At 42.3% G+C, this 13,127-nt stretch overlaps 1 protein-coding gene and 1 long non-coding RNA gene across 2 annotated transcripts in view; one reads left to right on the forward strand and one right to left on the reverse strand.

Annotated features, from left to right (window-relative positions):
* The window catches only part of LOC115054397 (uncharacterized), a 137,886-nt gene that overhangs the window by 93,925 nt on the left and 30,834 nt on the right, over positions 1-13,127 (reverse strand). The gene's annotated exons all lie outside the window — the stretch shown is intronic.
* On the forward strand, positions 4,824-6,264 carry msx2b (muscle segment homeobox 2b). Its single transcript, XM_029519624.1, has 2 exons — positions 4,824-5,314; positions 5,736-6,264. The coding sequence occupies exons 1-2, from the start codon at positions 4,927-4,929 to the stop codon at positions 6,182-6,184; spliced, it is 837 nt and encodes a 278-aa protein (XP_029375484.1). The 5' UTR covers positions 4,824-4,926; the 3' UTR covers positions 6,185-6,264.

Consider the following 13,127-nt stretch of genomic DNA (forward strand, 5'->3'; position numbering starts at 1 on the left):
GCAGCTGTGAGGCTAATTTCTCTGCAAGTTTGCGTGAGTAGGCGCACCGGACATCTAGGCATGCTGGACACACACGCATGTCCACATGCAAGCGACAGCATGCTCTCTGCACTCCACTTGCCCCTGCTGCACACTTGTAATGAGGCGTTGTGTAAAATCTGTATTGTCCTCATTGCCAAAAAAAAAAAAAAAAAAAACCCACACAAAAACATTCTGATACACTCAAAGGTACGAGCAAAGTGTCTCACGGCAAACAAATATTTGTCTGTCATTATAAATCACCATATAACCCAAAACTAATTACAAAGGTACATTTCTTCATGGCCGTGTGCAGGCATGTGCATACGTGTGTTTTGATGTCCTTGTCAATCATGACAGCAATTTTTACTCCACCGTCAGTTTTCCCAGGGACATAGCCGGCTCCTGGAGGCTCAGAGCTGATCAGCTGACTATCCTGTAACATGGTCAGGGCCGACTCAAGCAACAGATTGCTTCCTTCTCTTGTCATTAGGAAAGTGGGCATCAATCTTTCACGTTACAGGAGGCCTCATTCTCTGCCTCCTGAATAGATCTGTCTTCAGTGTTAACAGCTAATTGGCCCTGGCGCCATTGGAGCATTCAAGGTAGTCATTTAGGTGCATTACAGGCGGAGGTTCTGAGGGCTTGGCAGGAGAGCGAGAGAGAGAGCGAGAGAGAGGAGAGGAGAGGGAGGAGTATGTGGGGTGGGGGTGGGGGGACTAAGACAATTTGATTCCAACAATTTTTAATTACTGTTTACGACATGTCCCACCGGTTTGACAAGCTATAGTCTTACTGAGAAGAATGCAACTTAACCTGTACAGCATTGAGCAGCAAGTGTGTTTTTGAACAGCATCTCTGGGCATTTGTCTGCATGAAGGCAGGTGAGAGATAATCTGTTCACAGCAGAGCAAAGGTCCAGCACAAGTGCATTCATTATTAAATCATTAAGTCTGTCAGATTATGCGATGATGGTGTGATGATGCTTTACTACCGTTGTGCTCATCCTCTCATGTTTGTTTACATTATATACCATTCATTCATCCATCCATCCATCGGTCTTCTACCGTGTATCCGTTTCCCGGTCGCAGAGGATGCTGGAGCCAATCCCAGCTCACACTGGGCGAGGGCGGGGTTCACCCTGGACAGATTGTCAGTCCATCACAAGGCCAACACACAGAGACAGACAGAGGCCAACAACCGCTCACACTCAGACCTACAGAGAATTTAGAGTCATGGACATTCTTATTATTATTCTGATTCATATCGACCATCTCCTACATTGGAGGTTAAATTTGGAAATGACCTTCAGATTGACAGCGCCAGAAAAAAGTACTTTCACATACACACTTTCAGCCTCTTTTTAAAATAATAAGCAGTATATTCATATGACAAATAGTTCGTAACACACTATGATGTAGTTGTGCATTTTTTGAACACATTTATTTTTTTATTTTGTTTTCACAGCCTGATCCAAGTCCTTCCATTCTGTTTACGCCTTGTCACATTTCAATTGAACATTCACAACATTTATTCAAGACCAAAAAAACTCATTGTGCAAATTGCAGTGAAAGAGTCCATTTTATTTAATTGTTTTTCTAGTTTTGAGCCAGCTGTTAGTTTTCTTTCATTTGGACTCCTCCTTACAAACTCCTATTACATAAATTTACATGTTGTAACAATACTGCATCACCGATGAACGTTTCAACATGTTACTTTTTCAAGTTCGTATTAACTAAATAAGATTATAGGTAGTAAAATTTATGATGTGATGGCATGAATGAGTGTTTTAATGGCGATGTAAATAGCGTACGAGTGCAGCCCAGCCTGGTGATTATCTCAACCAAACATTCCACCACTTCAAAGCTTCTGCTGTAATTACAATGCTCTGAGGTGTGCCCGACCCACACATCCACAGACTCCTCGAGCTTCACACAAACACAGGCTAACACATACTGTCCGGGCATTCGCACATCACACACAGGCACACACACACACACACACACACACACAAACATGCTCAGACAAATTGCTTTCGTTATTATCAGGCTTAAACTATATTACGGAAAGGAGGAAGTGGGTTGTGTGGGTAATTTTGCTACACCCAGGAGAGCACCACTCACACTTCTACCCCTCCTACTCATTCCTTCCACCTATCCTTCCTTCCCTCACTCCTTAAATCCTCCTTTTGCATCTCTTGCAAAATATTGCTCGAAGCCATGGTCAATAAAATGTTTATTTGCATGCTTTATTTTATATCTAACAGGCATCTGTGCTATTAATTTCCACACATTCACTCATTTCACAGATTGAAACACTTTCAAAGAATAATTCTTAAGGCAGCTATTTATTGGTCCCGACACTTCCTGTTTTATGTTCCAGTTTCAAAGGTTTCCAATCTAAAAGATGGCTTTAAAAAACAATCTTTTAACTGGATTCTGATCATTTTATGTTGAGTATGAGGCCAAAACATGGTCTGAATAAAGGAAAAGTGCCAAGGAGGGGATGACAGAGGGTCAAAGGGAAACTGAAGGATTGGAATAAAAATTTTATGAGGTAAGATAGAGGAGACAAAGAGAAGATAAAGACAAATGTAACAAAGGAAAAAGCGGGAAAATGAAACTCAGTGACTAAAGATACATGGCTAAACTAAAGTTAACAAGGATGGCAAAGTGCAAAGACGTGGAGAGGAGGAAGTAAAGAACAAAACATGTCACTGACACTTAGCCAAAAGGGAGCTCTGACAAGGTGCCTGTGGGGCGTACGGGCACAGTTAGAGAGACAAAGCCAGCAAGAGAGAAAATGAGAGAGAGAGAGAGAGAGAGAGAGAGAGAGAGAGAGAGAGAGAGAGAGAGAAAGAGAGAGAGGTGGAGGGAGGTGGAGATCCTGAACAGAGCTGCAAAAGGGAGGAAAAAAAAAAAAGCAACAGTTTCTCCCCTGAGGAGTCAGTCCTTTCATCTGGCCGTTCACTGGCGCCTTCACAAACCTCTGATTGTCTGTGAAATAACCCCACTTTAATAAGGCAGCAGGAGCAGTCTCTTGGGAAATGGGTTCTGCTGCACAGTCTGACATGGCTGCTCAGGCCTGCTGGTTACACGAAAAAAATGCAGGGAAAATCTAAGCATTTACTGGTTATGAATCTAACCTTGGCTACATTTTTTAAGACATATATAGTGTGAGAACAGTGTAAGAATAGCTATATTAAGAAGGAAAAACTTTAGATAATTTTTTTTCCCCCTCCCTGAAGTGCTTCAGAAGTGCCATTTCTTTTGCCGTCAATGGGTTTAAAGGGAAACGATTGAATGAGCAGCTTATTCCCGTGGGAGTGGAGGCTGTAGTGGTACTTCACAGTGGTGGCTGTGTATGACGGACACATTCCCGCAGCAAATACCACATACAGACATTGGCAGATTGAGTGTGTGCAATGTGAAAAAAAGTGATTAATTGTCATTCATAGGAAAAAAAAAAAGGGCTCTAATGAGCAATAGCATGGGTGTTAAATAGGTGGCAATTAGGTGGCAGATAAGAAATTAGTTAAACAAGCAAGGAAGGAAAGGAAAGGAAAATAAATCCTTAGTGATACATCCTTTCATCTTAAAATATTTCTAGCATCATCAAAGGAGTGTTTCTTCAGATAAACTGCCAGAACAAGTGTAATGCTCTCCATCTGGCACTTTCATCTGACATAACGTGAAATTGCCCGTGGAAATATCTCAATGACTTACTTCATGAGAATCACAATGGGTTACTTTATGTCAAATGTGCGTAGAAAACTGAATCAGGACAAGGACAAGATAATGAATGGGCCAGCTACAAGCATGGAGAGGCATGTGAATGTCTCATCTAGTTTGTGTCCAGACACCAGCTCGACCGAGCTGAGGATTTAAAAAAAAAGAAAAAGAAAAAAAAAAAACCTCAATCTGTAATTTAGCAAAGTAATATACTCTGTAATTTGAGTGTAACACCCTTGCCATTATGGTGGACTCGGGTATAGCACATAACTGTAATGTAGGTTACAAGTGGAAAGTCCCAATAAAGGGAAGAGCAAACTTATCAGGAGACGAGATAAAGAAGAAAAGGGATCAGTGTTTCACCCTGGTATAATTCACCATAATTATCCACATGGGGCCCATGTTTACACACGCAGTCTCATGAGGTTGGAGTTAGAGCTAATCCATTACCGAAGCTTAACATGTGATAACGTTGTGGCACAGCTATTATTGATGCAGCCCATTTCCTTCAGTTCCTTTAATCAACCGGCGAGGCAGCATGAGGACAACGCGTGTCCTCCAGTTTTCTACAAAATCCTGATTTCCCCACAAATTCAAAACCTACAGTTGGAAGTCCCAGACTTTGACACATATTCTAATGCAAAAGTGAAGAGAAGAGAGCAGCTCCACTGTCACATAGTTGTCATTTAGTTTTGTCCTTCTGGGTGGATTTGGATTTGAAGTGAAGACCTATTTGAGCTGCTTAGGTGACCCTATGAGGGCGGATGGAAGAAAAATGCCTTCAAGGTAACACAAAAAAAAAAAAAATAAAATAAAATAAAATAAATATATCAGTCAACGAGAAATGGTGAAAATACTGCTGCATTATAAAGCATATTTTTCTCTCTTAAGATCAACAACAATATCAATAATGATGATAGGATATCATTTTCTAGGATGTGGATATGAGCACTGAACAGAAACACGGAGGATCCTCCGTTTCCGACTGTCCCTGAAAGCAGCATCTGCCCACTCATAAACATTGAGGTCGGCAGTGATTGGTCGGAGTCGGCAGTGTCGCCGTCATACGTCTACATACACCCACAAACTACTGACAGCTCCACAACAGTGCGCACCTGGCTGCCGCAACCACCCTCCCCCCCTTTTTCCCCGCCGATCCGTGAGACCTGGGGGAGACATGGCCTCCCGGGAGACTTTCTTCAGCGACTTGGGGTGCAATTCGTCCGAGGAGGACAGCAACCGCGCCGCTTTGGCAAAAGGACCCGGGGAGGAGAAGACGTCTCCGGCGGCGCGTCGGCATCATCACCCCTTCAGCGTGGAGGCGCTCATATCCGGGAGGAAGACGGACGGAGAGTCCACCTGCTCCGAGGCGGAGGGCGGCCCGGCGGTGGCGTCCCCCGTCGGTTTGAATTCTCTGTTTCTGTGCCGGGGGACCTGCGCCTCTCCCGGCGGGGGGAGCCGAAAAGGCTTCCCGGCTGCACCTTCGTCCCCGGTGAAGTCCGAGGCGTCGGAGTCAGACGACTGCGCAGCCTGGGTCACCAACAGCGCGTTTGGCGCACAGCCTCGTAAGTTTTGTCACGCGCTGCCAAGTTGCCTGTGAGTTTGGACCGGCAGGGGGAATGTGGATCTGATGTAATGAAGTTTGTTTACATGAAAATCACTGAAAATAATTACTTGCAGTAATGTCTGCTGTCGGACAGAGCGAAAGACGTTAAACTGTCCAAATCACTCCAAGTCAGTCTGGCGATGATTGTGTTGTTGGAGGTTAAAGTGTGTGAGATCTATCTTCTATCTTTAGAGATTAGATTTGTGTTATGATAGCCAATAATATAATCTATAAATTAAATACAATTTGTTAAAGCTTAATCAACGTTTATGATCCACAAGGAGGACTCTCAAAATTCACAGTAAACCAATAGGACTCTCAGATTAACTGAAACATTTACTGAGCAAACCATCTAAAGTCTGTACTGTTTCCTCTCCAAGGCCATTCAAGTCCTGCCTGTCAATTGAGGAAGCACAAAACCAACCGAAAGCCACGAACGCCTTTCACCACGTCTCAGCTCTTGGCCCTGGAGAGAAAGTTCAGGCAGAAGCAGTACCTGTCCATTGCCGAGCGGGCCGAGTTCTCCTCCTCCTTGACCCTGACAGAGACTCAGGTGAAGATCTGGTTCCAGAACCGTCGGGCAAAAGCCAAGAGGCTCCAGGAGGCAGAGCTGGAGAAACTCAAGATGGCCGCCGATGCCAAGACGGTTGCGGTGGCGTCCGGAGCTCTACGTCCTGGATTTACATTACCGCTGTCGCTGGGCGCCATGCCACTGTACGGACAGTCGTACTCTGCATATCACCAACACCACCACAGACCCATACTGCCCATTTCACCTTTAGGACTGTACGCTGCTCCTCTGGGCTACAGCATGTACCACTTATCTTAAAGACGGAAATGCCTTTGATGAAATGTCTTTCAGTACATTTCAAAGGATCCCCCCCCCCAAAAAAAAAAAACAAAAAAAAATGGACAGAGAGGATTTGTGGCTGACTTTAAGAAAAAGAAAAAGAAAAAAAAAAAAAAAGAATCAGTGTTTGTAATATATCCACTGCACAGGAGTGCTTCACTCAACTTCCTAAGCACTTCAAGTCAAATTAGGGAATCCGATTTTTCCCCACAGCGAGGATGAAAAAGTGTCCTCTCGCCCCTTTGGACTGCCTGTTTACATGACTTGCCTTGTAGGAAGAGGGGTGTTGCTGCCCAGCTGTTTATACTCTTCACTTGTTTACTCCTGCAATAATTGAGCTGGGCGAGCACTTGCACTGGGCACAATAATACAGACTTTTCACTGAAGCCTTTAAAAAAAAAAAAAAAAAAAAACTAAACAAAACAACTACAACAACAACAACAACAACAACAAAAAAAACAGTACCGTGCCTCGTGTTTGAAAGGGCCTTAATATCAGGACACTTTGTAGACGTCTATGGATAAATGACTGTTTCAGCAACTCAGGCCAAATGAAATATATCACTGAAGCATTCTTTTCATTTCCGTTAAACAAAAGTGTCTGCCTTGAAAAAAAAAAGAAAAAAGAAAAAAAAAAAAAAAGTCAAATTCAGGTCTTATTCATCCCAATGAAAAAAAAAAAAAACAAACGTAACGACAATTTTGTTCATGTTTTATCGCTTGTAGCAATAAAAATATTTTCAACTCAATTCCTTTATAGAACATAGATATTTATTCTCCTTAAAATACAGTGCTGGAAATGAACGGATGAATGCCTATTGTTGTATATTTATGACCTAATATGCTACAAAAAGGTCTCACCAATATTGTATTTATATTGTTTTTCTTCCTGAACATCCCTTTGAATCCCTACATTGTGCTATGCAGTTTTCCCGACAATGTTTTATTATCCACATGAACAAAATAATTAAAGCCTTTCAGACTGCTTCCTTAAAATAAATGCCATTCAGTTTTATGTTTGGAGAAATAAAGTAGCAATATATAAAAGCAATATTATAAATATATAAAAAAAAAAAAAATCATAGTTAATGCAATTTGCCATTGAAGCTTGGCAGCTGTTTCAAATGTTTTCTTTTGCCTCAGCTCCGGGCTGATTCAGTGGTTCTTAGTGCATGTGTGCGCACCAACGTGCGTGTTTGTGTGGTTTAATGCCATGTCTGTGTTTCCCATCACACAGTGGTCAGTTCAAAGCAATGTTTGACAAACCATAAACGATATCCATAAATTACCCAGCTACACAGATAGTTCCCGTTATTACTGAGCTGTCGTTTACCACACTGGTCAAACTTTTTTCTTTTTCAAATCTTTTATAATGATGCTTTGTTTACACAGAAATACATTGTGCTGTGTTCCTGGCAGTCATTATCTCTGTATTTATGACCAAAACTGAGTTCGACTAGCAGTTAGCGTGAGAACCAGCAGCAGCATTTATCTCTATAATCGGTGGGTGGGTTGACAAATCTGGATCAACAATATGAAACTGGTGTCTGTTTTAGTCTGTTTAGTTCCTACGTCTCCCTCGCTGTATCATTTGCACAGTTTATTTAACAGCTAATAATCCATAATAATCTTTCGCCTTAATTGTTCGTTTGGAGAAGTGTTGAATAGCCGTGTTTTCCAAGCTTGCTCATTCATTAACAACTTGGCTTGCGAGAAGAAAGCCGACTCATTAGTTCCTGTTCTTATCCTCATCAGAATCATGTTCTTCCTGCTCCATTAAACTTAATATTAACGTCCTCTCTGGACTCAGGTTTGAATTAGCAAGAATTCTACCAGCAATCCGCAGGGTGAGTTTGGAGGTATGTGGACATACGCACACGTGCGCACACACACACACACACACACAAAACAACAACAACAAAACAACAAAAAAAATTAAAGGTGCTTTGTTGCAATTATGCAAGCTGCTTACAACTTCCGTGCGACTTTGATGTGATGAGGAAATCATTTATTGGCAGCAACATATTTATGAGGTTCCTCTTTAATCAGAACAAGCCGGAGAGACGGGGTAAGGCAGAGGGAGTAGCTTACATTGGCAAGCAATCAGCCTAATGAAGTGCAGATTGGCAGGAGTGGCTCGGTTGTGAAACATCCAGTTTGGGCCACTTACTGGAGGGCGTGTTGTATTTCACTGGTGAATTCAGTAAATCCAAAGTCTTTTTGTTTTGGAGGGTTGTCATTAGCACTGCAGCTCTGTATTTGTCATTGTTAGTGGCTGTTGATTTGACAGTGATTATTCATGTTTGTGGTTTTGTTATGTTTCCTGAAGACACCATGTGACCGAGCACGTCTCCGTCTGCGAGTCATGCGCTTGTCTCCTACCTCCTCTAGTGGCTGTTTGTAATATAACACCGGGGGAAAAGTGTCTCCCTCTCACTGTTTCCCCCCTGTGGCTCTGTGAGGCACCATGAGAGTGACATCAGGCTGTGTTGGGGAAACAAAACACAGTGTCAACAGCGTCTTAAAACTCCTGGTTGAAAACAAATACGTATTACAAAGGGAAGATGACGATTGTGGCTCATATTCGACAGTGCAGCTCTGTACCAAACAGTAAATATGGGGCCCCAGACCTGCCGAGCCACGTTCATGACAATTCAACTACAAGAAACCTTTAAAGAATGTGTGGCTTGAAGATAGAAGCAATTTGACCACATAACAAAACTACATATGAAGAAATGGCTTGTTCTTTTTCTCCTGCTTATATTCTTAGCCATCATAAGATGCAGGGGTGGTGGGAGTAATTTTAGAAAGTCCCTGCCAATTTCTGAATATTGCTTTCAAAATATTCATCATTTTATCCTCAGATATAGCCACCAAGAGGAAAAGTCTAGAAATTAAGAAAAAGAAAAGCTGTTCAGTTACCCGTGAACTGCTGCTCCTAATATTTTGCCATTACTGGCAGAAATGCACAGCAGAAAAATGTTAATGTCTATTTCACTGTGTATTCTGACTGGATAGATGTATTTTCTTCTCTCTCAAAATACAGAACAACAATTAGCTTCCTTTGCCGTTGATCATTTGTTTTCCTTCAAACTAGTTTACAGTCACCAATGCAGCCTTGGGCCGCACCTCCCAGAAACAAAGAGAACCATCCTGTGAGTTTCCACGAACAGATTGGGACATGATCCACTGTGTCTGTGTGTGCGCACGTTTGCATGCGTGCATGTGGTCTTTGGAAATATCCCATGGGAGCCACACAGTAGCAGATGCAGGGAAACTGTCTGGACTGGGCTAGTAAAAAAAAAAAGGAGGTGCGCAAAAGCCTACACTGTATACACACAGAAACACACACCTATTTACTGGCCACATTTTTGGTAACTTTGTCCCACCAATACAAAAGGATGCGTGCAGACACACAATATATAATAAGCAGGGTGACCCTTCTCCTTTCTTATTGTCACACATTTCATTTCCATCTTCAGCAGTCACACAAGTATTTACTCAACTGTAATCTTGCACTTGTAAACGAGTTCTTTGCATATTTCAAACACAACCACAGTCTCCCAGAAATAATGAGCTCATAGAAGCTTTCAAATAAGACAAATTAGGACAAATCAATTGACTTATATACACCTCGACGGCAGCATTCATACATCACTCCAGGAATTATTGATTTATTAATGTGTGCCACTGTCAACTGGCTTATACCAGCACAGGTTTATCATCGAGCAACAGCAGCCCCTGAGAAGCCGCAGGGCTGGGTGCTGCAGCAGAACAGCAGGTCCGAGCATGCTCATTCTTCTTAAATGAACGTTCAACGCTGTCTGAAGACCACACATTCCACTAAAATCCTCATATGAAATGTAATTCATGGTTTTAGATTCAGCATTTTGTCATCCTGTTTCTGTGTAATTACTTGCACAGCACGCGGGAACCAGGCTTTGATTGGGACACAACACACACACAGTCAATTTGTTCACTGACAGTCACTGTAATTAGGTTACTTATTCAATAGCACTAATTACAGAGAACAGTGCCAAGCACACTAAGCTTTGTTCACAGTTGCACTTAAATGCTAAAGTCTTATCAATCCTCGATCAGTTCAGCTGTTTACTGAGACTGAATTACGTAACCTTCTCTGCTGCATTGAGTGCTTTTAGCTCCACTCTGACAACCAGCTGTGTAGAAAAGTTTAAGGGAAAGTGAGAAAACTATTTTTTTTTTTATGTCGTGCAAAGCACATAACAAATAATGTGCACATGAGAAATGAGGAGCAAGAAATCCCAGATTCCTCCAACAATTAAGTCCCCTTTTCTGTCCAGTAGGTGTCACTATGGCAACAAAATTCAGCAGGATTCGCTTCACTGGGCATAAATTCAACCCAACCACGATGCTGGAGAGCACGCCAAAACAAGCTGCCTTAATTTTGTGCTGCTCTGAAAACAAAGCAAATGAAGAGAGAAAGAGATAGACTGGATTTAAAATAGAAATATACTATTTGTCAATGGTCTTGTAAAAAGAACCCAGAGATCTGCTTATATTATTCTGGGAGCCTGTCTTGCCTGAGCTGTTTTTGTGAATGGTGAGTTGAGACCAAGTCTTTCAAAATGCAAATGATGGCGCATAGGGAGACGAAGACACACTGGCATATTCATACGCTTCCATATTGTTCCAACAGGAAGAAGTGTGTGTGTGAGAGATAGAAAGAGGGAAAGACAGAGAGTTTGTGCCTCCACCTTTGCCTGCCTGAAATCGTCCAACCACTTAACCTTCACGATTTTTGTGAGAGAAGACAGAGGAATCAAGTTGTCAAAAATTGAGTTGGTTGTATGTGCTGCCACAATTACACACAGAGACACACACACATGCCGCACACACGCACGCACACATCCTCTCTCCCTATCACAGTCACAAACTCTCGCATGCACATCTATTGCTGCAAGTGTCTCATCTTCTCATTCATTGCCTTTCTCCCAATCTCTGGTGCAGCACTATTAAAAGCTGATTAGCTTTTGCCAAACACGCATGGAGGGAAACAATAAACACGCAAAGTAGAATTCAACAAGTCCTTTAAAACTGATGTTCAATTTAAGATGACGTTCTTTTTTGCAAATCGCAACCTCTGAGACCGACCGTAGTAATCAATACTATGTAGTAGCAGCTTTGTCTCCAATACAGTGTGACCTTTCAGTCATCCATTTCTCTCACATTCTATCAGGTTAGTTTTGAATCAAGTAAAGAGTCGTGTGATTTGCAGGCTGTTGAGGCCATATGATGTGTGAGAACATCGCTGTAGGATAAAAGCTATTTATAGCTTCGCATGTTTGATTTCATGCAATTGCTTCCAGCGTTACTCACTCACTCACTCACTCACTCGCTCACTCACTCACTCACTCGCTCGCTTACAGCCGAGGATCTGCACAGGTTCTGACGGGATGGAGTCACCAGGGAGGAGGGCAGGTGATCAGTAACTACGCGTGTGTGCATACTATGGATGAGGATACAGAGGGATTAAAAAGGTTGTGTGTGTGAGAGAGAGTATGAGGCAAAGTCAGCCTCTGAAGGAGGATGGGATTGTAGAACACACTGAGAACAGCACAGGACTCTTAAACAGGAGTGTGCTTTCCATGAGAAACTAAAAAGTATTATCTTCTTTATTCGTGACTAATCCACAATCATAAATGCTTGTCTACTCATGTAACCATGGCAATGGCGGCCCTCTAATTTAAATTCCTAATTTTCAATTTTAATCCGAACCACTTTATATTCCTAAAGCCTCACCAAATAATACTTAGTCCAAAACCTAAACAACGGGCCAAAGCAGGCTCGGGCGCCAACTTCAGAGCGATGTTACAGAATCAGGGTGTTTCCGCCTATGGAGGGAGCTGTTGGTGAGCAAAGAGTTGGTTTGAAAGTGAACTCGCAGCATTATCTTGAGGCTGTTAAGACAGTGCCACCAAAAACTTGAAAATAATAGTTAATTTCATTTTTAGTTTTTTTTTTTTTTTTTTTTTTTTTTAACAGATGATCCTGCAGCGAGAAAGAATTCAGCTCACTATCAGATTGACTATTTGCTCTACAGCATAAGAAGACTCGATTGTACAATAATACACATTCCACAAGTCATTTCTTATTTGTGATGAGCATACACTTACTATTATGCCTGTGTTTCCTCATCCTCTGTGGCTTATAAGCATCAGGCAGCAGCACACACTTGTTTATTGTCAAGTGTCGCAGAAGTCCAACAGACTGCAGCTGTGGATTCTGACCTTCTGCCCAGGGTGCCACAACTGTGCCAAGTTATCCCATTGAGCTACAAGTGTGTGTCTGTGTGTGCCGGGGAAATAGTGTTCAAGAAATGCACGTCTGTATCTGCTTTCCTGCAACCCTGTGCAACTACACACCCCCCCACAGCAAAGCAAAAGGGGAGTTAAATGGCCCTCAAGCATGACATTTTGGAAATTGAAGAGAAAAAAACAACAGATCTGTGAATTGGAAGCAGCTTATGGGATTGTGGCTGTTCTGTGAGCTGTGGGTCAATGTGCTGACAAACACAGAGGCCAAGAGAAAACAGGCCCGATTATGGTGATTTTTATGCCCCCTAGTGAGCTTTGGGCTATCTCGACGCTCACGACACTCAATATACAGGACAACCCACATTCACTGGCTTACCTCCTGTGTATGCACAAATACCCACAGGGTCACCCACAATTTCACACATTTTGTTTGAGACTAGATTTCAGGAGAGTGCTGCAGTGAAGCCTTTTATTCTGTTTGCATGAAGAATTTCAAATAAATGTTTAACCGTGCCAGAGCTGTAGCAGAACACATTTTCTCCTGTTGTGCAGCATCTCATCAGAACATACGGTTACCAACAGATGAGACACGATGATGGCAATTTCTATGATAACCTGCTCTGCTGT

This window comes from Echeneis naucrates, chromosome 14, assembly GCF_900963305.1.
Source record: "Echeneis naucrates chromosome 14, fEcheNa1.1, whole genome shotgun sequence".
Taxonomy (NCBI): Eukaryota; Metazoa; Chordata; class Actinopteri; order Carangiformes; family Echeneidae; genus Echeneis; species Echeneis naucrates.

What these genes read in the sequence shown, in the direction of transcription:
- msx2b (XM_029519624.1), top strand. Translation starts at nt 4,927, where the DNA reads ATGGCCTCCCGGGAGACTTTCTTCAGCGACTTGGGGTGCAATTCGTCC. An exon ending in CGCGTTTGGCGCACAGCCTC is followed by an intron (nt 5,315 to 5,735) that starts GTAAGTTTTGTC and finishes TTCCTCTCCAAG; the next exon opens with GCCATTCAAGTCCTGCCTGT.